General features: G+C 50.6%; 8 protein-coding genes across 8 annotated transcripts; 3 read left to right on the top strand and 5 right to left on the bottom strand.

The window, feature by feature from the left end:
• The first annotated feature begins 57 nt into the window (after window positions 1–57).
• PV06_09155 (uncharacterized protein) lies at window positions 58–2,225 on the top strand. Its single transcript, XM_016410573.1, has 5 exons — window positions 58–533; window positions 588–790; window positions 839–1,095; window positions 1,161–1,719; window positions 1,792–2,225. The coding sequence occupies exons 1-5, from the start codon at window positions 240–242 to the stop codon at window positions 2,066–2,068; spliced, it is 1,590 nt and encodes a 529-aa protein (XP_016259595.1). The 5' UTR covers window positions 58–239; the 3' UTR covers window positions 2,069–2,225.
• Window positions 2,226–2,243: 18 nt separating this feature from the next.
• On the bottom strand, window positions 2,244–5,094 carry PV06_09154 (uncharacterized protein). The gene is made up of 5 exons (XM_016410572.1): window positions 4,522–5,094; window positions 4,390–4,472; window positions 3,746–4,338; window positions 3,531–3,698; window positions 2,244–3,472 (listed from the first exon to the last, which is right to left on the bottom strand). The coding sequence occupies exons 1-5, from the start codon at window positions 5,042–5,044 to the stop codon at window positions 2,668–2,670; spliced, it is 2,172 nt and encodes a 723-aa protein (XP_016259594.1). The 5' UTR covers window positions 5,045–5,094; the 3' UTR covers window positions 2,244–2,667.
• A 343-nt stretch (window positions 5,095–5,437) lies between these two features.
• Window positions 5,438–6,871, bottom strand: PV06_09153 (uncharacterized protein; the record flags this gene model as incomplete). The annotated part of the gene is made up of 1 exon (XM_016410571.1): window positions 5,438–6,871. One exon carries the CDS (start codon window positions 6,869–6,871, stop codon window positions 5,525–5,527), a length of 1,347 nt encoding a protein of 448 aa, XP_016259593.1. The 3' UTR covers window positions 5,438–5,524.
• A 239-nt stretch (window positions 6,872–7,110) lies between these two features.
• On the top strand, window positions 7,111–9,504 carry PV06_09152 (uncharacterized protein). Its single transcript, XM_016410570.1, has 7 exons — window positions 7,111–7,595; window positions 7,649–7,742; window positions 7,790–7,914; window positions 7,966–8,224; window positions 8,277–8,540; window positions 8,602–9,009; window positions 9,076–9,504. The coding sequence occupies exons 1-7, from the start codon at window positions 7,450–7,452 to the stop codon at window positions 9,283–9,285; spliced, it is 1,506 nt and encodes a 501-aa protein (XP_016259592.1). The 5' UTR covers window positions 7,111–7,449; the 3' UTR covers window positions 9,286–9,504.
• Window positions 9,505–9,569: 65 nt separating this feature from the next.
• On the bottom strand, window positions 9,570–10,241 carry PV06_09151 (uncharacterized protein; the record flags this gene model as incomplete). The annotated part of the gene is made up of 1 exon (XM_016410569.1): window positions 9,570–10,241. One exon carries the CDS (start codon window positions 10,239–10,241, stop codon window positions 9,570–9,572), a length of 672 nt encoding a protein of 223 aa, XP_016259591.1.
• Window positions 10,242–10,721: 480 nt separating this feature from the next.
• Window positions 10,722–12,020, bottom strand: PV06_09150 (uncharacterized protein; the record flags this gene model as incomplete). Its single annotated transcript, XM_016410568.1, has 1 exon — window positions 10,722–12,020. One exon carries the CDS (start codon window positions 12,018–12,020, stop codon window positions 10,722–10,724), a length of 1,299 nt encoding a protein of 432 aa, XP_016259590.1.
• A 3,892-nt stretch (window positions 12,021–15,912) lies between these two features.
• PV06_09148 (uncharacterized protein) lies at window positions 15,913–18,903 on the bottom strand. The gene has a single exon (XM_016410566.1). It carries the CDS (start codon window positions 18,827–18,829, stop codon window positions 16,904–16,906), a length of 1,926 nt encoding a protein of 641 aa, XP_016259588.1. The 5' UTR covers window positions 18,830–18,903; the 3' UTR covers window positions 15,913–16,903.
• On the top strand, window positions 16,016–16,591 carry PV06_09149 (uncharacterized protein; the record flags this gene model as incomplete). The annotated part of the gene is made up of 1 exon (XM_016410567.1): window positions 16,016–16,591. One exon carries the CDS (start codon window positions 16,016–16,018, stop codon window positions 16,589–16,591), a length of 576 nt encoding a protein of 191 aa, XP_016259589.1.
• Window positions 18,904–19,227: the final 324 nt, after the last annotated feature.

The raw sequence follows: 19,227 nt of genomic DNA, 5'->3' as shown, positions 1-19,227 counted from the left end.
TCTGAGCGCTTTCGCTTGGTGTTTATGTTTGTTTCGCCAATGTAAGCGCAATGAGCGGCCGTCACCTCAGCGCAGCGTGAAACGCTTATGAATTACGGCTTCAACTGACGAAATCATATGGAGGACGCCGCAATGACCCCGTTTTGCGCTTTCATAAGCCGCCTCGCTTATCGAAACAGGGAAAGCTCAAGCGAATTCGGCTCTCCCCACAGACCTCCCCCAGATGAAGGGGAGTACTTATGGGAGTCGATACCCCAGTGCAGTCCTTCTTCAAGAATAACGCGAACCTATTGAGACTTGCTATGGATAGAACAGATACCAGTGTCGAAATGTCGGCGCACGACGATAACAAGAATGGCGAAGGACTAAGTCTACACCTCGATGAAGTGCACGACTCTTCTGTGACTGGTCTAACCGTGTTCGAGGAACGCCAAAGGACTCCTGAGGAGAAGAAGATCGAGCGCAAGCTCTTACTCAAGATCGACTTCATCATCTTGCCCCTTCTCGCCTTGGTGTACTTTCTCGCCTCTATGGTGTGTTCTGGCTGTGCACAAAGAGTGTATGATAGATCAGCTAATTTCATCCAGGATCGAGGTGATCTTGCCAATGCAGCTGTTGCCGGCATGTCTGAAAACCTGCACCTGACAGGCAAACAACTGGCGAATTGTGTGTCCCTATTCTACGTTGGATACATCGTCTTTCAGCTTCCAGGCGACCTCTTCCTTCGAAAAGTGACACCACCAATCCAACTCTGCCTTGCCATGGTATCGTGGGGACTCGTGACAACATTGTAAGTCACCCAGTGTATACTACAGACTTCATTTTGACAGTGTCGAAGACTTTCTCAGGCACGGAACTATGCCACCCTTGCAGGCCTACGTGTCGTCATCGGAGCAGCTGAAGCCTTCGTGCAAGCTGCACCACTCTATGTCACATTGTGGTACAAGAGAAACGAACTGGCCTCACGCATTGGCATTTTATTCTCGATGCAAGCACTCGCAGGCAGTTTCAATGGCTTGATAGCGTATGGCATCGAGACAAACTTGAACGGAGCTCTAGGTGTGGCGGCATGGCAATGGATTTTTCTCATCGAGGGTACGTTTGTGGGAGAACTCATATCTACCAAAGACTACAATGCACTGACATCATGCCTGAATCAGGACCAATCACCATAGCATGTGGCTTCATCATCCTGGCTCTTCTCCCACCTGTGCCTGAAAAGGTACGATTCGGTTTCACCGAAGCAGAAAAGTCCATGGCAATGTTGCGATCACGAGAGGCTTACAACACCCTCCACGCGAAAATCACCCCAAAGCAGCTTCTCGGTCTCATGAAGGACGTGAAGATATATCTCTACATCGTCCTGTACTGCTGCACCAATGTCAATCTGGCCTCGGTTGGAGGTTTCTTGCCTTTGATCATCAAGTCTCTGGGCTACAAATCGGTGCATGCCCAACTACTTACCATCCCGGTCTTTGCCTGTGCCGTTACTTCGATCTTGATATTCGGCTTCGCGTCGGATCGGACGAGGCACCGTGGCGGCTTCTTGGTCACTGCTTACGCCATCACGGCCGTAGGTTGGATCATCCTGCTCGTCGCCGGGGTTGAACACAAAAAGCTCGCGTTTGGAGGGACGTTTGTCATCGCCGTCGGGACCTATCCGACCGTCATACTCAGTCTGGGGTGGTTGAACTCCAACATAATTGGGTTTACAAAGAGGTGAGTGAGAACGTGATTGATAACCATTCTTGTGAGAGTGCGTTATACTGAGACAAATACTTGAACCTACAGGGCTGCATCCCTCGCCGCGATCAACATGGTGGGCCAATCCTTTTCTATCGCAGGATCTATGGTCTTTGACTCTCCACCCACATACCGCAAGGGCAAAATCTTTGCCCTGTCGTTTGCCCTGCTGGGGATGCTCGTGGCTACGCTGTTGATGGGCTATCTTCACGTGCAAAACCACAAAAAGCGACAGAATCAACATACCCCGGACGCCCGTGAGAGGAGAAGAATGGACCTCGAAGAGATTTGCGAGGATCATCCGGACTTTTTCTACTGGCTTTGAAAGGAATACCACGGAGTATGACTTTAGAGTTCCTTTCAGTCATAGATGCACTCGAGCAGCAGCTTTGGGTCATGTCGGTTGTTGTAGATACCAATATGAACCAGAAAATTGGGGCAATAAAGCCCTTCTGACTCCCACCGGGTTAATGTCAGCCCCATAGATACAATATTAAAACAAATGACCTCGGCTCTCCTCCCACCTGTTGCGACGCCTTACGCCTCATGTACAATGGACCTATGGGTATATCTTAGGGTTACATCCATCTTCTGTCATGAGTATCCTGGATTCAACCTTGAGTTACACATAACATCATCATCGTCAACGTGACCGATCCAATTTGCACAGCATTTTGAACAGCTGATTTACCAGCCAGAATGTTGCCTAAATAGCTGGATCCTAGTACAGATACAAAATATTAGAACATGCGTAGACTTTTTTCTTGTTTTTTGTTTTTCCTTTTGTGCAATGTAAAGATTTGAGAAGTGACGTGCTTCCTCCCCAGTCGAATCTTTGATATGGCCTCTGTAAATGGTCCCGGAGTGTGCGCTTGAAGATGAAGGAGATCTTTTCCCGTGCTGAAGGTCTCTCCAGGCGTTGGATTACCATGGCAGCGCCGGGTTCATTGGATCGTCCCAGCTCCACAAGGAGCCATCCGCTTCGTCCGTAGGGAAGAAGCCGTCAAAACCAAAGAGGGAGAGGTCTTGACTTGAGTATTGGAGTAACGAGGGCTCCAGGTCGCTGAACAACGCCGGGTCAAAGTTCGAAAAGTCAGAAGGAGTGTACTCGGCACCAGTGTCTTGTGTCAATGATAAACCCGGGGCTTCGGCTGCTGCATTGTCGTTCCGGGCCACCAATGTTGGGCCGTTTTGCCCTGATGCTTTGTGTTTGCGAACACTGGCGCGTAGGCGTTCGACCAAATGGAGCCCATCTCTGGCAAGCCGACTACCACTTGCCATGAACCGCAGAGCGTCAATACCATGGTCAATGGTCGACGAGGACAGATCTCGTGTACGCAATACCTCATTCAAGAGTATGACGATAATCGCGGAGGAGCAAGAGTGGAAATCCGTCCAGGAGAATTTGGCAAGCTTATTGTGGCTGCTTAGAAGGTTAATCCATTCAATAATGGTATGGGCGGCGTTGACGCATTTATCGGCGAGTTTTTCGGTTGTAGAAAGGTCCGACTTTCCCCCTCCATCACTTTGGCGAAGCCGCTTTCGAACAAGACGCAATAGGGCTGCCCGGCCAATATAGATCCAGATTATCTGGTACATGATATCAAGATGAGCAGTGGCCCGCAAGGACAATGTATCAAGAGCCACCAAGTGGGCGGGCAGAGATCGCTTCCAACCCTCGAGGGTCGAACACGCCCAAGAAAACTTGTCCGAATTTTCATCGACGGGACTATAAATTTTGTTAGTGACCATGAATTCGAAAGCATTGGAGTTGGTAGGTTCCCCACCTTGCGTCGGTGACTTTATTCAGGACCAAGGTCAGTTTCGTGAAGGCGATGAGACGATCCACCTTTTGGGGACGAAGTTTGTCCAAGTCCGGCCTCTTCTGAGGGAGAGGGGCAGTTATATCTTTCATCTGTAGCATTGTCGGGAAGCCCATCACAACCGATGATCGTCTGAAAGAAGTTAACTCGTGCACTTCCATACTTGTCATGGGTCTAACCTTTCAATACAATAGGCAGTCCAAAACACTCTAGTTGACACTTCACGACTCTCGGGCGTGACTTTATTGTCAGTTGTGTTAAGGTGAAGCGAAAGACTGACTGCTAGGCGCAACGCAAGTCCAGAGTAGGTATAAAAATAAGAGCTGTTCTGAGTTGGAAGGGTATACAACGCCTTCAAGAGGCAACACTGCACGCTCTCAACAGTGGTAGTACTTAGGACGCTAGGCATTAATTCCATGGCCACCTGGTAGAAATGAATACCGGGAAGCTCATCCAGAGCAAGGTCTTGTTGACGTAAATCCGCTGGACTCGATTGGTTGACATGGAGGAAGGATTCACCCAGAGCGAGCACCAGGAAGACCAAGCACAAGGTTGTGCAATGGATTTGTGGTGCGAGAGGTTCTTCCCGGTAAACCTGTACCAGTAGACCACGAAACCAGCCTTCATCAAAATAGTACCAGTTGGATTCGAGATACGTGAAGAAGACGTCGGTAAGAGACACAGCCTCCCGATATGGTGGAAGCTTGGCTATGCCTGCAACAAGTAACCTCGAGTCTTGATGATGTTGTAAGTTATGGACAGGCGAGGCGCTCTAAATGAAGCATCAGATTTGTTTCAATCGAATCGCTTGTACCTAACTTACTTTATCGTTCTGAGGATGGTCTGGAGCAATTGTCTCAGACACCGCAGTCAAAAAGCCTTGCTCGGAAATCAACATTTCGCGTTCTGGCCGCCAGGTCAATCAACAGCTGGATACGGAGAGAGATCTGCCTACCAACACCTGATCTGGGAGATGTTGTCTCGTGGTCCGAAGCGTCGTGACTGAGGTCGAGACGTTGACCCTGGCCAGCAACAGCTTCGCGGAACAGGCCAGATATTATTGAGAAGTGGTTCGGATCCAAGGCGTTTCCGGGGCAAATTTCGTTGAACCGGGCTGAGATGTCATTTGCCATGTTAGCCCAGCGGAATAGATCGTCTTGAGGTGAATTGGTTACTTTCGGCGACTCTCGCTGGGTCTCATGTTGCCTAGGGGGAATGCTTTCAAACACACATGCTTGTCTAGATCGCGCACAACTTGCACATTGGTTTCGAGGACCTGGCCGACATTTCTTTTTACTTGTACGACACTGAATGCATGCTTGAACTGTCCTCTTCCTGTTTTCCAGCGGTACATGTGGGCGATTTCGTTTCGAAGACTGAACCTTCCCTGGCAGCATTGCATTCCGTCTTCTCGAGCGTCCGATTTGAGAGCGATTGATACCTTTTGTTTCGACGATGATATCTTTGAAAAGTGACATTTAATACTAGACATCAACTTCGAAGGCCTCAGCCATTGCCAGAATCGGTTCCTACGCTTGAAAGTGGGCGGAGGAAAGTGAGGTCAACATTGACCGAGTACCGAATCTACCCGTCTTATTCTGTTCATGAACGCTGCTGCTTTAAGGAACAGAATGTTAGAAGTATAAAGCAGCAGCAATCAGGAACACAGTAGTACTCTATGATGTCCCTCCTCAACACTTGATCTCTTCTTATATCTTTTAGAAACTATTGTCACTTTTCAACCCCTACGAAACTGAAGTTCACTTCCGGGAGGCACTATCTGCACTCTATCTGAAGCGGTAATAACGAAAGATTGCTCAGGCGATACGCATGTAACCCTATCACTGCATACACTGTACACATCATATCATTGAACAGCATCAAGAACTACCGCCACCATGAACTGCCATAATGAAGCCGATCGAATCCATCGCATCGTGCGATACGCTGTCGTCTTCCTACGCGAGTTTTGCAAGCCTCTTGACGTCCAGACTGAGTTCCGACCATCTAGTCGCCACAACCCGTCCATCTTTTAGGGTTGCCAGCACGTTCTGATCGGGATCATCCAACACTGTGATGTCCTCCAAAGGGTTTGCCTTCAAGATCAGGAGATCGGCTGCAAATCCCGGACGTATTTGGCCCAAGAAGTCTTGTTGACGAAGCATACGAGCAGCAGTGACTGTAGCACTTTGGAGGATATCCTTGGGTGGTAGGACCTTACTCCGCAGACTAAATTCGTGGGATTGGGCAAATTGAAGCACCCCCAACAGATCGGTGCCGAAACATATGTTGACATTGTTCTTGGATGCAAGTTGAAGAGCATGCAATCCCTTTTCCAACACTTCTTTGTTCTTTCGAGCCGAAGCTGGAGGCAAAAACCCAGGGGCCTTGGCCATGGTAGCATACGTGACGAGAGTCGGTGTCAAGAACGCTCCCTTCTCGTGCATTAACTTGGCAGTCTCTTCGTCGATTAAATTCCCATGCTCGATGCCCATCACGCCCTGTCGGAGCGCCTGCTGGATCGCCTGTGGCGTATAAGCATGGGAAGTAACATAGGTGCCCGCATTCGACGCCACTGTCACAATAGCTCTGATTTCTTCATCGGAGAACTGGATGTGCTCAATTTTGTCGGTGGGACTGGCGACTCCGCCACCCCCCATGATTTTGAGGAAGTCGGCACCTTGACGAAGCTCCTCTCGGGCATATTTGAGACATTCCGGCACGCCGTCGACAACTTTTCCAATGTTCAGAACGCTCGCAGCGCAGCACTCACTGCTATCGTGCTTTTGGCGCATATCTCCATGCCCCCCACTCTGCGATAAAGCATGTCCTGCGAAAAAGATGCGAGGTCCCGGGTGCACGTGCTGTTCAATCGCCTCTTTCAAAGCGAGTGTTGCACCTCCACAGTCTCGCACTGTGGTAAATCCGCGCTCAAGCATGGCTCTACAGACTTGAGGTTGGCGCAGGAGGGAGACAAGCGGACTCATGCCCTTCATATCCCGCAAATCCTTTTCGCCTGGGACCGCCGCAAGGTGAACGTGACAATCAATCAACCCTGGGCATACATATTTCCCTTGTAGGTCAACCTTTACCGTGTCTGAGTCATTTTCCCACTCTTCACGTGGCCCATTCACGGATGCCACAATGCCTTGGGAAAGATGGATGGTTGCATTCTTGATAACGACGCCCTGAACAGGATCGATCAGGTTGGCCCCCAGGAGTACATATTTTGGCTGAGCTGGAAGTTTCCAAGGGGTCGCCATGTCATTCAGAAATGATGCCTTATGTTCAGTCTGTCCGTCCATGGTTTCAAAGTGTGCGGAGTGGGTGAATGTTGTCTCACGAAGAGACGATGGACTATGACATGTCGACATTATAAATTTGTCGTCTGAATTAGATCACAGTGATCTTGCCAGGTCGACAGGGATTCTAGAGCCCCCGCGCTCATTTACGGGTACCAGTACCCGACGAATTCGCAGTTGTCAAGTTGGTGGCGAAGAGAACGATAGCTCGTTCGTAGGTTCTTGTTTGATTGGCGTTGGCGGGTACACGTACCCGCCACGTTCGGCTTGAGATACGGGGTATTCCAGTGAAAAGACCGGGTAGAGGTACCCGCAGAATCCCTCAACATCGCTTGGCCCAGCCCTTAAAGTGCTCAATAGGGCACGAAATCCGACTAGCATTGATCGGTTATCGCAGGCAATGAGTTCGGTATCGGGCCCGGTGGCTTTGAGAAGATACGAACTGGATTGTTCCCACGGGGTACGGCCCTGAGCATAAGAATCACGAACTCCCACATGCGACGAGATGGATTTGATCTGGATCTAGAATTCGTGCAACATACACCCGCAACGATCACTATCAGTTCTCTGCCGCAGCGATTATGGCTTCCACCGAAACAAAGACCTTGTCTGACACCAAGGACGATATGGAGTGTGTGACGTCTCAATCTGGTCAGCAAGATTCATCGGGGATCGTTTTCCTCCATCCAGCCGAGGAAAGACGGCTCGTGAGGAAGATTGATTTTCAGTCAGCCTATGCCCAATGCCTTGCCACAGTATGCCAATTCTAACCCACGATAGCTTGATGCCGGTCATGTTCTTGTTGTACCTCTTCCAGTACCTAGACAAGACCTCGCTGGGATACACAGCCATTATGGGTATTATAGAAGATACGGTAAGTTACAGCTTGCTCAGATGTAGTGCTCTTGCTAATTCGAGGAGAAATTGAGCGGCTCGCAGTATCCGTGGGTGTCGAGCTTTTTCTACGTTGGCTTCCTGGTTGCCAGCCCTATTTCTGCCATCGCGCTGGTCAAATTTCCTGCTGCAAAGGTTGTCGTCTTGACTGTGTGAGTGCCCACGAATGATGCAACTAGCTTTTGATGACTGATTTCTCCTAGCATAATCTGGGGTGGCATTCTTATGTGCACGGCTGCCGGCCATGACTTCGGAACTCTGTCCGTCCTGCGTATCCTTCTCGGCTGCTTTGAGGCAGCGATCAATCCTGGCTTCACTATGATCACCGCGATGTGGTACAAGCCATCCGAACACGCTCTCAGACACGGGATTTGGTATGGAGGCGCCAGTGTCGCCTATATATTTGGAGGCGTCTTAGCCTATGGGTTTTCCCACATACATAGCGCAGTCAAAAGTTGGCAGGTGAGGCTCATGATCTTGCGTTCATGTCAAGCTGTATTCTTACTTCTCGCAGTTTCTCTTCATCATTTTTGGTGCGGTGACAATCATTTGGGGTATTGTCATGTATTTTGTGCTCCCCAACAACCCTCAGACGGCGAAGTTCCTCACCACCGAAGAGAGAAAGTTGGCATTCGCTCGAGTGCAAGGTACGCGCCACTCAGCCGACAGCAGGAAATGGAGCAGTGCCCAGTTCAAGGAAGCTTTGATTGATCCCAGAACATGGTTGTTCTTCTTGCTCAATATATTTACCACTCTTCCAGGAGGGGGTCTCACGGCGGTAAGTGCTCACCCAACGTGCTTCTGGGGTAAAACAGAGCCATTGTTGACAAAGACGCCAGTTCGGAAGCATCATTCTGAAAAGTTTCGGCTTCAGCCTCTACAAAACCCAGCTCCTCACAATGTCTCAAGGCGCCTTCTTGCTCCTGTTCGTCGTCTTCACTGTTGCGGTATCAATGTCATTCAAGAACGCTCGCTGCATCTCGATCGCATTACTCAACCTCATCTCGCTTGCGGGAGCCCTGATGATCAAGCTTCTTCCCGAAAGCGATAAAATAAGCCGCCTGGCTGGTCTGTGGCTCATCTCAGCCTACGCCAGCTCTTTCCCCACCATCTTGAGTTTGATCTCGAGTAACATTTGTGGCCATACCAAAAAGGCAACCGTCAACGCAATGCTTTTCCTGGGATTCTGCACAGGATACATCATCGGACCACAGACATTCTTGGCCCGTGAAGCCCCAGGCTACAAGGTGTGTTTTCATCTCTTGCGCTTCCCACAGTGACAAGAGAATCTATACTAACCCCTGTTTTATCAGACTGCTTTCAATGTCATGATCGCCTGCTTCGTGCTCAACATTGCCATTATTCTCACCATGCGACAGCTCATGGCCTGGTGGAACGGAAAACGTGATCAGGAGAGGGGTCAGGACAACATCGTGATGGGCGAAGCCGCGGAGAACGCCTTCGAGCAGCTCGAGCTAGACGAGACCGACTGGCAAAACAAGAATATCCGTTACTCGCTGTAAGGCGTACTGTGAGATGAGAATGTCTTAGTCAGGTGACGGATAGACCAGGGCTGGAGTTTCGTGACTACCTATTCGAAACGTGTATGAAGAGATGTCCAGGATACTACGGCATGTAGAAACGGAAAACGAGATGTACTTGTTCGGAGTTCTAGGTCAGGCCACTTGAGCCAGTCGAGAGTTTCCTTCTTCAGTTCTCATGGTCTTATCTGATACTATGGCTATCTATCAGCTAGTTACCATCAGTGTATATTCATTGACTCTCTACATTTCCGAGTTCGACTTTGCTAAGATATGGGTAGCCGTCCAGCTTTGTCGACGCGACCTGCCACCATCTGAGCAACGAGTGTTCCGAAACTCAAATCTGCCTCGTCATATGCATGTTCTTTATCCAAAACATTCAATGACCCGATGGTTTTGGTCCCCAATCGCACGGGGATGTTCAGCACCGACCCCAAGCCGAGGCTCCACAACAGTTCCCAATCTTCAAAGACTGCCTTCAAATCTTCTTTCGTCGATCCTCGCCATGTCTCACCGTCGATGAGGACACGTTGGATCCAGGCCTCTCGCTGCGGAGGGATTTCGGACTTGCCGAGACTGCCTCCTCCGCCGGAGCTGGCGTCACTCTGCTGCTGGCCTGGTCCTCGTCGCAACCCCAGTGGATGCAAATCCTCCCTGGTACTATAGATTCGTCTAACCACTAGTGTGGAAGAGTCTGGTGTGGAGGAAGAAGAGTATGTAAGTATGGTGAAGAGAGAGTGACCGAAATGTTGAGCCAAGACTCTATTGACTTCGGCCCAGATTGTGGGCGAGTCGTCGTCTTTGGCATGCTCAGTCAGGGAAGACAGGTGAGCCAGGTCAGAGGAAGTGGCCAACAGAGTCGACTTCGACGGCGCCGTGGTGTTGTCAGAGGTGCCAGGCGGTAGAGTAGTGGGTGTCCTGTCTTCTGACGAAGTCATCGTGGTAAGGAGGGAAAGGGAGCAGTGATGCTGCTCGTGATAAAAATTTTTACAAACCTGGGCAAGCAATATTTATATCCAAGATGTATTGGGAGGACATTTGTTTCGTTAGAAGCGATGCGGTCCCAGGTTGCTCACCGTCAATGGATGCGCTGTGTACTATTCTCATTGTACGTACTATCCGTACTTGTCACGGGCAACAGGGGGAGGAGGGTGGCTTCGGGTACAAGTACCCGGCACCGGCCAGCGTGCCACCCACCCAATGGAGTTACAGTACGGACTACAAGTTGTATGGCATGTCAATTCTTGCAAGGAGCGGTAAAGCATACAGGTTTCATTTTTTTGTTTGTACAAATTCGACTCGATATTTCTTCCATGTCCCAAAGTATCCAGTACTTAGGTCCTACTTCATATGTGTTTCCTCATCCAAATCGTCAACGCATTCTTCTCCACACTATGGTTACCAAGATGCCCGGGGTGTTAGATTTTCATGAATGATATGCGACGTCTCAGCCGTCCTGCTTTCATGCCCAAGTCGGTTGAGAGGCCGGGAGTGCATTTCATACCCGCGGCCATCTCCATAGACACGCTCCATACCCCGCTGCTGCATCGCTGGAAAGAGCTTCCGTCTGCGGAACATGACCACTGGCCTTCGACCGAGCAAGCTCCTGATTGAGTGCCCGTCTCGTTGGATGCCCCGGAATTACTTGAGGGTGGTTGTTGAGTGGAAGCGGTGGGAGCGGCCTCCGGGGCTACTGACTGACTGACTGATCCTGCAGCAGCCGCAGCGGACGTGGCGAAGACACCGGGTGAGACTGGTCTCGAGGTTTCGGTGACGAACGTAGTTGGTACTGGGAGGCCACCCGCCGGCGGTGCCGAGCCAGTGACTTGAGGAGATGATCCAGATTGGTCGGAGCCGTTTTGGGGACCTGCGGCCGCCGAACCTGCTGCTGGCTGTGCGCTTGGCTGGGAAGCTCCAGATCCTCCTCCTGGGAAGGCCGAGGAAACTTGCGTAGGAGCTGGGTTGCTACCTGCATCATCTGAACAGGAGAGCTGCGTGTAGGGACCTGCGCCGGCCTTTTGAACGTACATGCCTGGGTTGGGGTAGAGATAATCAAATCCCTCCGGCGTCGTACAAGAAGAAACCCCAGCCAAATTTGCGACAAACATGTCTGGGAAACTGTTTTGGCGTTTTTGTGACATTTGTGGAGCCTCTGCCGGCTTCTCCTCCTCTCTTTTTTTTGCGCCGCCATTTTTCTGGGTCACGGTAAACGGTGCGCAGTTCATATAGAACTCTCTGTTGCCAACCTTGTTGATCCACGACCAAGCGAGGGTGTAGTCGCCGGGAGCGATTCCGTCTGGAACAGTAAATTGGAAGGTGGAGGCGCCGTCTCCGTTGGGGTCTGCAGGAAGGTTGCCAGGCACGTTCGCCGGACATCCACCTTCAATAGACTTGATGACCATCCACTTGGACTCTTTTGTAGGTTGTAGATCGGTCGTCAGACTGACTTGACAAGAGCCTCCGCCGTGAACAGCCGAACCAGTGAAGCTCAAGGTTTGAGGTTCGCCAATGGCCGCAACATTCTGTGCACCTTCTGCGTCGTAGACTCCAGGTCGTTGTTTGCAAGGGAAGTCGGAGCCATCAGCAAGGAGTGGTGAGTTGGTGAGGGAACTCTTGCCATAAGGGACAGGAGTCTTCATGATCATGTGAGCATTGGTGGTCGCAGTGAGAAGAAGAAGGATGGAGGCCGTGGCCACATTCTTGATTGAAGAAGCCATGGTTGTTGTTGTAGAAGATGTCGATCTAGAATATCGGTCTAGATGAACGGGTTTGCTTTCGCGCTTGAGAGAGTGTCGGGCAGGGCAATAGCCAGATTGCACTTAACTAACGTGTTAGTTGAGTTTTTTTGGTATCGGATAGGAAAAGAACGATAAATGGCCGAAAATTGTCAGAGCGTTAATAAGGACCATCTCCGGACAGACAATGCCGTTTGATGATCTGCTCAGACAAAGGAATACCAAGTGACAGTGGCAAGTATAAAAGATCAGGCAGTCTGAGGGGAGGCAGGTCAAAGAAGACCAGTATTTTGTAGCATACCTTAAAGGATTCAACAAAGGGAGCGGCTTGCTGACTTTGGTTATTGTTTTGCGTGTCAAAGGAATGTATTGTGGGATTGTTCGCGCCAGGCAAGACAATTCAGAAAGCCAACACAATGAGAGTGAGTGAATGAGTGAAAGGGATGAATGAATGAATGGATCGGCTAGCCTGCCAGTGCTGGTATATTGAAGGAGTGACGGTAAAACAAAGTAGTGAGAGAAAGCTTTGAGGAGCTGTCCAAGTGCAGTCAGTTGATGAACTATATAGACCACATTCAAGACCGACCCACAGACCAGGTGATGGGCGAACAAAGGCTCCCGGACTCCTCCAACGTCATTCGGTTAATGCTTGTCAGATGCACTGGGCAAGGGGTAGATGAAACAATGGCATCCTATTGGCAAACACGAGACCTCCCTCACCAAAAAGACGGCTCGAGACCTTACAAAAAATCGCGCTTTCGGACTTGGAGCTTTTCATGAGCTTTGTCCACCGCGATTGAGAGATGGGTCGCTTGGAAGAAGACCAAGAAGAAGCTTCTCAGGCAGTGAGCTTGTAGAGCGTGGTGATTCGAGCATGGACGCATAGCAAATACCTCCGTAGCTGAAGGGGCCGACCGAGACAGTGAAGCTCTGCAGCAAGCGATTGGCCAAGGCAGTTCGCGCCACTGGCAGATACGAGCCGGAATGGTGGCTCACGCACCGACGATCGCCCCATGTTTAAAAAGCCCCCTGGGAGAGGCTGAGGAAGTCCGTCACCTCCACAGGCCGAGCAAGCAGACAAGGTCTCCCTAGTAGGGGTGAGGCAGGGCAGAAAAATGAATGGCAAGTCGAAAGGGAGAACGGACCAGGAAATCCAGGGGCAAAAAAAGACGCGGTCAGTTGCAGCCAACCATTAAACGCGCTGTACTCTTATGCTAGTCTACTATGGGCTTAGCTTCGGCAATGGAGAAACGTGGTTCCGGAGAAGCTACAGCTCTTGTTTGTTCTACTGGCCACGATTCCATCCATCATGAAACGTCCGCTCCGGCTCCCTGCTGGAAATTACTTGCAACCATCTGTTGCCACTCCGAATGTCTTTCTTGCGACACGGACGAAGATCCACAGAGGCCAGAGCTGACCAGAGACAAGAATGTTCATCAGGCAGCTACTGTGCAAGGCTTCGACACGCCTTTGCAGCATCCAGGTCGACACGGACCCTGGTGGCTGGGAAGGCCTGTGCTCTCCAATGCCTCCTAGCCTGCGATTTTCGTGAATTGATGCTTGTCGAAGCATTCTTGACAGCAGCGAGCGCAGACCTCCGCGTCGGTACTTCTCCATGTGAGGCGCGTTTAAAAGTTCTCGAGCCGCGGCGACTTGCCCTGTGCGCGTACTGGTCACCACCATCATACAGCACAGCATCTTGAATATCAGGGTACTCGTACTCCGCTTCGACGTCTGACGATATACTACTAATGACTAAATGACCGGCATCACAGCATGCCAAGGCTCGCTCAACAGCAAATCTGAAGACTGCGTCTTGAGTTAAGTTGGGGACTATATTGTGGGGGTCGAGTAGGGGTCACTGCTCGTTCCGCTATGCCTCTCTCGAACTGATTCTCCGAGTACCCTCTTGAATTCAACGTTGCATGCCGATGGATCTGGGATGTGTGAAGAGATCCCTGAGACTGACCCAAGAGGACGTTTAGTTTGCAATGGCAGAGTCTGGGCTGGAGGTATATCGGCGACCGCCGACATCTGCTTCTGTCGACCTTGAGCGCGCAATCTCTGGTCGAGTTCCCAGCCAAGCCAGTGTTCGAAAAAAAATTGCACGTTTATCTTACAAGGGCATGTTACAGATGAAGACACGGTGGGATTTCTTTCGCGGTTTATCTCGATTTAACTTCCGGACGATGGAGGTCAGCCTTGATCCTTGCAACCTTACGACAACCCATCTTGAGATTTAGGTTTCGAAAAACATACTGATATTGATACTGACATGCCTTTCGGGAGGAGACGAGGGGACAGTCCGGACTTCTATGTCTCCGACGCTGTTGTCTTGAAACTCTTTGTCGGCACAAGACACCACTTTGATTTATTGTTTCTCGAAATATCCGGAGAGTAAAGAATTGCTATTTCTTCTTTGTTATCATGGTGATTCTACAGCCAGCAACCATGGCAGCCGCAAACCAGGCACCAAAGGCATTATCATTCTGCTTTGTACTGATACGAACTCTGATCTCGAACAATGATCACACCCAATGTCAGGACGATGCATATATCAGCCATGGGAAGGAAATCCGAAATTGGTCCACCTACCAAACGATCAATTGCATTGCCCTCAGGCTTTTCGTACTACTCAACGTGCGACTAGGAACATTATCCACAGCAGCAGCAGCAGCAGCATCAAACTTAAAACCACCATGGCTACCTACAGAAGAAATCGTACCGAGTCACGCTCGTCCAACAACCACCACATCTCCCTCCGCGGCCCGTTTGAACTGACGATAGGAACCCCTCGTGATGTTGGGCAGCTCGAAGAAGGTGAGATCCCCCAGAGCGGCTTCCGCGTGAATGTGCAATGGTACATCAACGAACTCCCCCCCTCGGACGAGATCGCGACCATCGAGAGAATGGCCGTCGTCGAGGCGAAGCGCCAGGGTTGCAAGGTGGTCTGCATCAGAAGCAACATCCACGACACCACGCGCATGCGGGTTCCACACTCCCGCCCGAGTCGGTTCGTCCAGGTCCCCGATCCCATAGGATGGCATTACACGGCCGAGATGCGACTCCCCAACGGCGACTGGCTCCCCGCCCACTTCTACACCGAGACGGTCGTCGTCAATGGCAACAAAATCACCCGTGGGCTGGACCGACGGCTCTGGAACAACCCGATCGTCTGGAACACGGATTACTTTCCTCACGTCAAAGGTGAGTTTCGACGCGAGGTGTATTATACCGTGTTTGTCTAGGTAAGTGCGTACGTGGCTCTGGAAGTATACATCAAAGTGTAAGTACGAGTAGGTGCGAGTATCGTAGGGATCATCGAGTATCTTTTAATCCAGTATACAGAGTACGATATACAGTGTACATACTGCGTACAGTTATATCCATCAAAGTCACAAATGTTATCTCAAATACCTGATTGTTGTTTTTCGTCCTATTTAGATCATACCAAATCAAATAGTCTTCCTTCCTGTGTATGGTACAATGTCCTCCTTTTCTTTTGCTGTACGATAAATCGATTCCCGTATCGTGTACGGAGTAGTAGAGAGGTACCAGCACGTAGTCCTCTGCTTCATACTCCGTATTCTGTGCATGCTCCACAAGTTGATAAATGCCGCAAGCGCCCCAATCACAACCACGACACCCATTGGACGACAAAAAGTGACAAACCAACGTTTCACGACCACGATCAGTCCGGCGCGTATCGATGAAGAAAAATGTTTCCATGACGAACCGCACACACACAGAAAAAGGTGACGAAGTGGTCGTTGGCAACGGGACCTGGCCCCTGGAATGGGCCGCGCTAGGAAATCCAGAATAGAAACAAGCTGGAAATCTGGTACGGAGGACCTCCGTAGTCTTACAGCGTTCTATTTCTTCGTGGAAGTGGAAGACGTTCATGATCAAGCACGTACACACACACCTTCCTTTCGCCCTTTTTCAATTTAGGATACTGCATAACCAGTGTGAGGACAATGGGTTCAGTATATCCAACAACCACAGGCACGGCCCTCCTCTCGCCCCGACGGTCGCCTGTCCCCTCGACAGGCCAATCTACTGGAGAACGAGGAGGAGAAGCAAATATATCACGTCCATCACTCCCACGTCGCTCCTCTTCTCTGCACAAACAGCTCATCACGAAACTCCGTCCACTCCCATTCCAGTACCACTGGGCCGTGTGGCATTCCAAACCAGACCCGCAGCATCAATACCTCCTCACCCCGCTCGTCGACGACGTATCAGATATCGGCAAGTTCTATCGCATCTTCAACAACATGCCGTGGCTGCAGATACGACAAAACGACAGTATCCATATATTCCGTGCCGGCGTCAAGCCACTCTGGGAAGATGCGGAAAACCAGCAGGGAGGACGTTGGTTGATTCGAGTCCGACATGACAATAATCGAGCCATCAGGGTCTGGGAGGAGATATGCCTCTTGTGTTGCGGAGGGGAGTTGCAGGCCGCAATAGCTCAAGGTGTGCACACTACCCTCTGGTCCCTTTTTGACCCGCGGCTGATATCCCAAGCACAGAACGTGATCACATACTAGGCATGTCTTTCTCGCCCAGACTATACTATGTCCACATATCGATATGGACCAAACAAGGCAACAATCTGCGTAGTATTCTTCTGATGGAAAAGGCAATGATCCAAGGCTTATCGGCAGACCTGCGACCAAGGTCAAATACCGAAATCAACTATCGAAAGCATGCTGATAAAATAGGCTTGAATGAGGCAGACCAGACTTCCTTGCTGCAGTCGGCAGGGGCGCCAAATCGACCACTGATGGCAAGAGCAATGACTTTGTGCTGAGTATTCGTATCACCATATAGCAACCCATTCGAATAGGTGCCGGTGACAACTATCGGCCGGGTACATATCGATCAATCTGAATTGGCTCACGTTCTCGTCGAACGTCACTTCTGTCTCGGTCACGTCGACTGTCTCTGCGATCGTCCCGTCGATCATCATCTCTTCGTCGAGGACTTCGGTCTCGTCTGTCCCTATCTCTGTCACGGTCTCGGTCACGATCTCTGTCGCGATACTTGTCTCGATCGCGGTCTCGATCTTGTTCTCGTTCTCGGCTTCTGTCCCTACGTCTGTCCTTACTCCTCTCTCTGTTTCTGTCCCTGTCGCGGTCCCGATCTCTGTCTCGTTCTCTCTCTCGGTCGCCGCGATCACGCTCAACATCTCGACTTCTGCCCCTACGATCATGTCGGTCTTGACCAGCTTCTCGATCTCGAGTCCGATCCCGGTCCCGGTCCCGGTCACGATCTCTGTCTCTCTCTCCATCACCATCTCGGCCAGGACGATGACTATCGGGGAGGGTTCTAGGTTCGCGATCTTTGTCGCTCTCGCGGGTTCTTCGCCTGTCCTTGTGACGCTCACGTTCTTCCTCGGTACGGTGAACGCCTCCACCAGGTACATAGCGATCAATGCCCACTGGAGATGCAGATCGCATCCTCCTGGTCTTTGGTTTCTCTGTCTCACGAGTTGGTGACGGGGACTCTTGTTGACTCCGTGCTTCACCTTCTTCACGGTCTTTGCTGGGTGTGCGCGTTTTCTCCTTCTGAATTGAGGCTCGTCTGTCACGAGATCTGCTTTTTCGCTCTCTGTCTCGTTCTCGCCTATAGCTGTCGCGAGACCGTTCCCGTCTACCAGAGTATCGATCAGAGACACCATGTCTTCGAGATAGGTCGTGCACTTCTGACTTGTGGAAATCATATTCGGGTCTTTGCTTTGATTTTTCGGCCAGTCGCTTGCCCTCGCTCAAGAGTAGTTCAAGAGCAGTCGCTTCGAGATCTTTTTCGTCGGTGGGAAGATCCTTCGCAATCATCGATTCGGTGCGCGATGCTCGCCGCTCTGGGCTTCTTCTGCGCTCCCTGTTTCTGTCTCGATCGCGATCTCTATCACGATCGCGATCTCTATCACGATCGCGATCTCTGTCACGCTCACGGCGTTCACGATCTCTTTCCCTCTCGCGCTCTCTTTCTTTCTCATAACGAGCCTCTCTTTCCTTTCTCTCTTCCTCGCGCTTTCGATGTCTTTCGTCTCTCGCCTTTATTCTCTCGGCTTCTCGCTTCTCTTCCTCTTCTCGTCTCTTTTGTCGGGCGAGTCTTCTCTCCTCCTCTTCAGTTTCACGCTTCTTCCTTTCTTCCTCCTCGCGCTTCGCCTCCTCTTTCTTCCGTTTCCTTTCCTCTTCCTGCTTGATCTTAGCTTTCAGCTCAGCAGTCTCACGAAGCAGTTGCTCCATGCGATTCCTATTTCGGTCTCTTTCAGCAGCGCGATTCTCGGTTTCTGCTTTGTACTGTTCATCCGTCTTGCTACCCCGCTGCTCCTCCTCTGCCGCAGCCTCAAGGCCGATATCTGTTTTCCGGATTTCGCGGACAGCATCTAGTACGTTGTTCAAGTGTTTCGCAATTTCAGTATCAATGCGAGATTCCACATCTTGATAAATGCCACTCCGATCAACAGCACCTTGAATCAGCGTTGCAGCCTTTCCACGTTCCCGACTGAGTAGGTTCGGGTCTTTCTCAATCTCGGCTTCCGCAATAGCGTAAATTTTGTCTGCCAGGGCAGTTTTTGCGTCAGAAGTGTTGTACGATGCCCATACTTGTTTTCTGAGACTATCATAGCCACCCTGCTTTTTGAACTTCAGAAGGAGCGCATCTATGGTTGATCGTTGTTCTTTGACGAGAGGGAGATCTGAGATCTTGAAACGCGGACGAAGGGAAAACGGGGTCGCTGGATCGCTCGCAGGCGTATCAGCCATGATTATATCAGCCATGACTAGAAACGAACATGAGGAATTGTCGCGATGACATGGACCGAGAGTCCTTTAGAGAAATTGTGTAAAAGTTGCGAGTCCGCAGGAACAGAAACGCGGATCAAAGTCGCCAAAGTCGCGTATGGAGAAGGAACTGACCGCCTTGGCAACTTGACTAAGCACAAGGCTGAGCAAAGGGAGGACTCGACACTACCGTATGGAGGAGCAAGGCTTGCGAGTCTTTGACAATATTTGATTCTTCTTTACCGAGAGGATAAGAATACCATTTCCTCGGTCGTTCAAAGATATGTCTCCTAGGATCACTTGTTTGCATTGAACTTATGCTACACTAGTTCTCTAACTTGTACACCAAGTATTCCGCGGCCAACCCTCCTTCATCAATGTGCCAACGCCCTTGT

Source organism: Exophiala oligosperma (assembly GCF_000835515.1).
Source record: "Exophiala oligosperma strain CBS 72588 unplaced genomic scaffold supercont1.9, whole genome shotgun sequence".
Classification (NCBI taxonomy): Eukaryota; Fungi; Ascomycota; class Eurotiomycetes; order Chaetothyriales; family Herpotrichiellaceae; genus Exophiala; species Exophiala oligosperma.
Note: the sequence above shows the minus strand (reverse complement) of the source record. Positions and strands in the feature narration are given on the sequence as shown.

Excerpts from the sequence above, each read along its gene's own strand:
- PV06_09154 (XM_016410572.1), bottom strand. The coding sequence starts at position 5,044 with ATGTCACTTTTCAAAGATATCATCGTCGAAACAAAAGGTATCAATCGC. Across the intron at positions 4,473-4,521 it reads ATCTCCCAGATCAGGTGTTG|AACGCGAAATGTTGATTTCC; the intron begins GTAGGCAGATCT and ends CCTGGCGGCCAG. Across the intron at positions 3,473-3,530 it reads AATAAAGTCACCGACGCAAG|TCCCGTCGATGAAAATTCGG; the intron begins GTGGGGAACCTA and ends CAAAATTTATAG.
- PV06_09152 (XM_016410570.1), top strand. The coding sequence starts at position 7,450 with ATGGCTTCCACCGAAACAAAGACCTTGTCTGACACCAAGGACGATATG. Across the intron at positions 7,915-7,965 it reads AAGGTTGTCGTCTTGACTGT|CATAATCTGGGGTGGCATTC; the intron begins GTGAGTGCCCAC and ends GATTTCTCCTAG. Across the intron at positions 9,010-9,075 it reads GTGAAGCCCCAGGCTACAAG|ACTGCTTTCAATGTCATGAT; the intron begins GTGTGTTTTCAT and ends CTGTTTTATCAG.
- PV06_09148 (XM_016410566.1), bottom strand. The coding sequence starts at position 18,829 with ATGGCTGATATAATCATGGCTGATACGCCTGCGAGCGATCCAGCGACC.
- PV06_09155 (XM_016410573.1), top strand. The coding sequence starts at position 240 with ATGGGAGTCGATACCCCAGTGCAGTCCTTCTTCAAGAATAACGCGAAC. Across the intron at positions 791-838 it reads TGGGGACTCGTGACAACATT|ACTTTCTCAGGCACGGAACT; the intron begins GTAAGTCACCCA and ends ACAGTGTCGAAG. Across the intron at positions 1,720-1,791 it reads ATAATTGGGTTTACAAAGAG|GGCTGCATCCCTCGCCGCGA; the intron begins GTGAGTGAGAAC and ends TTGAACCTACAG.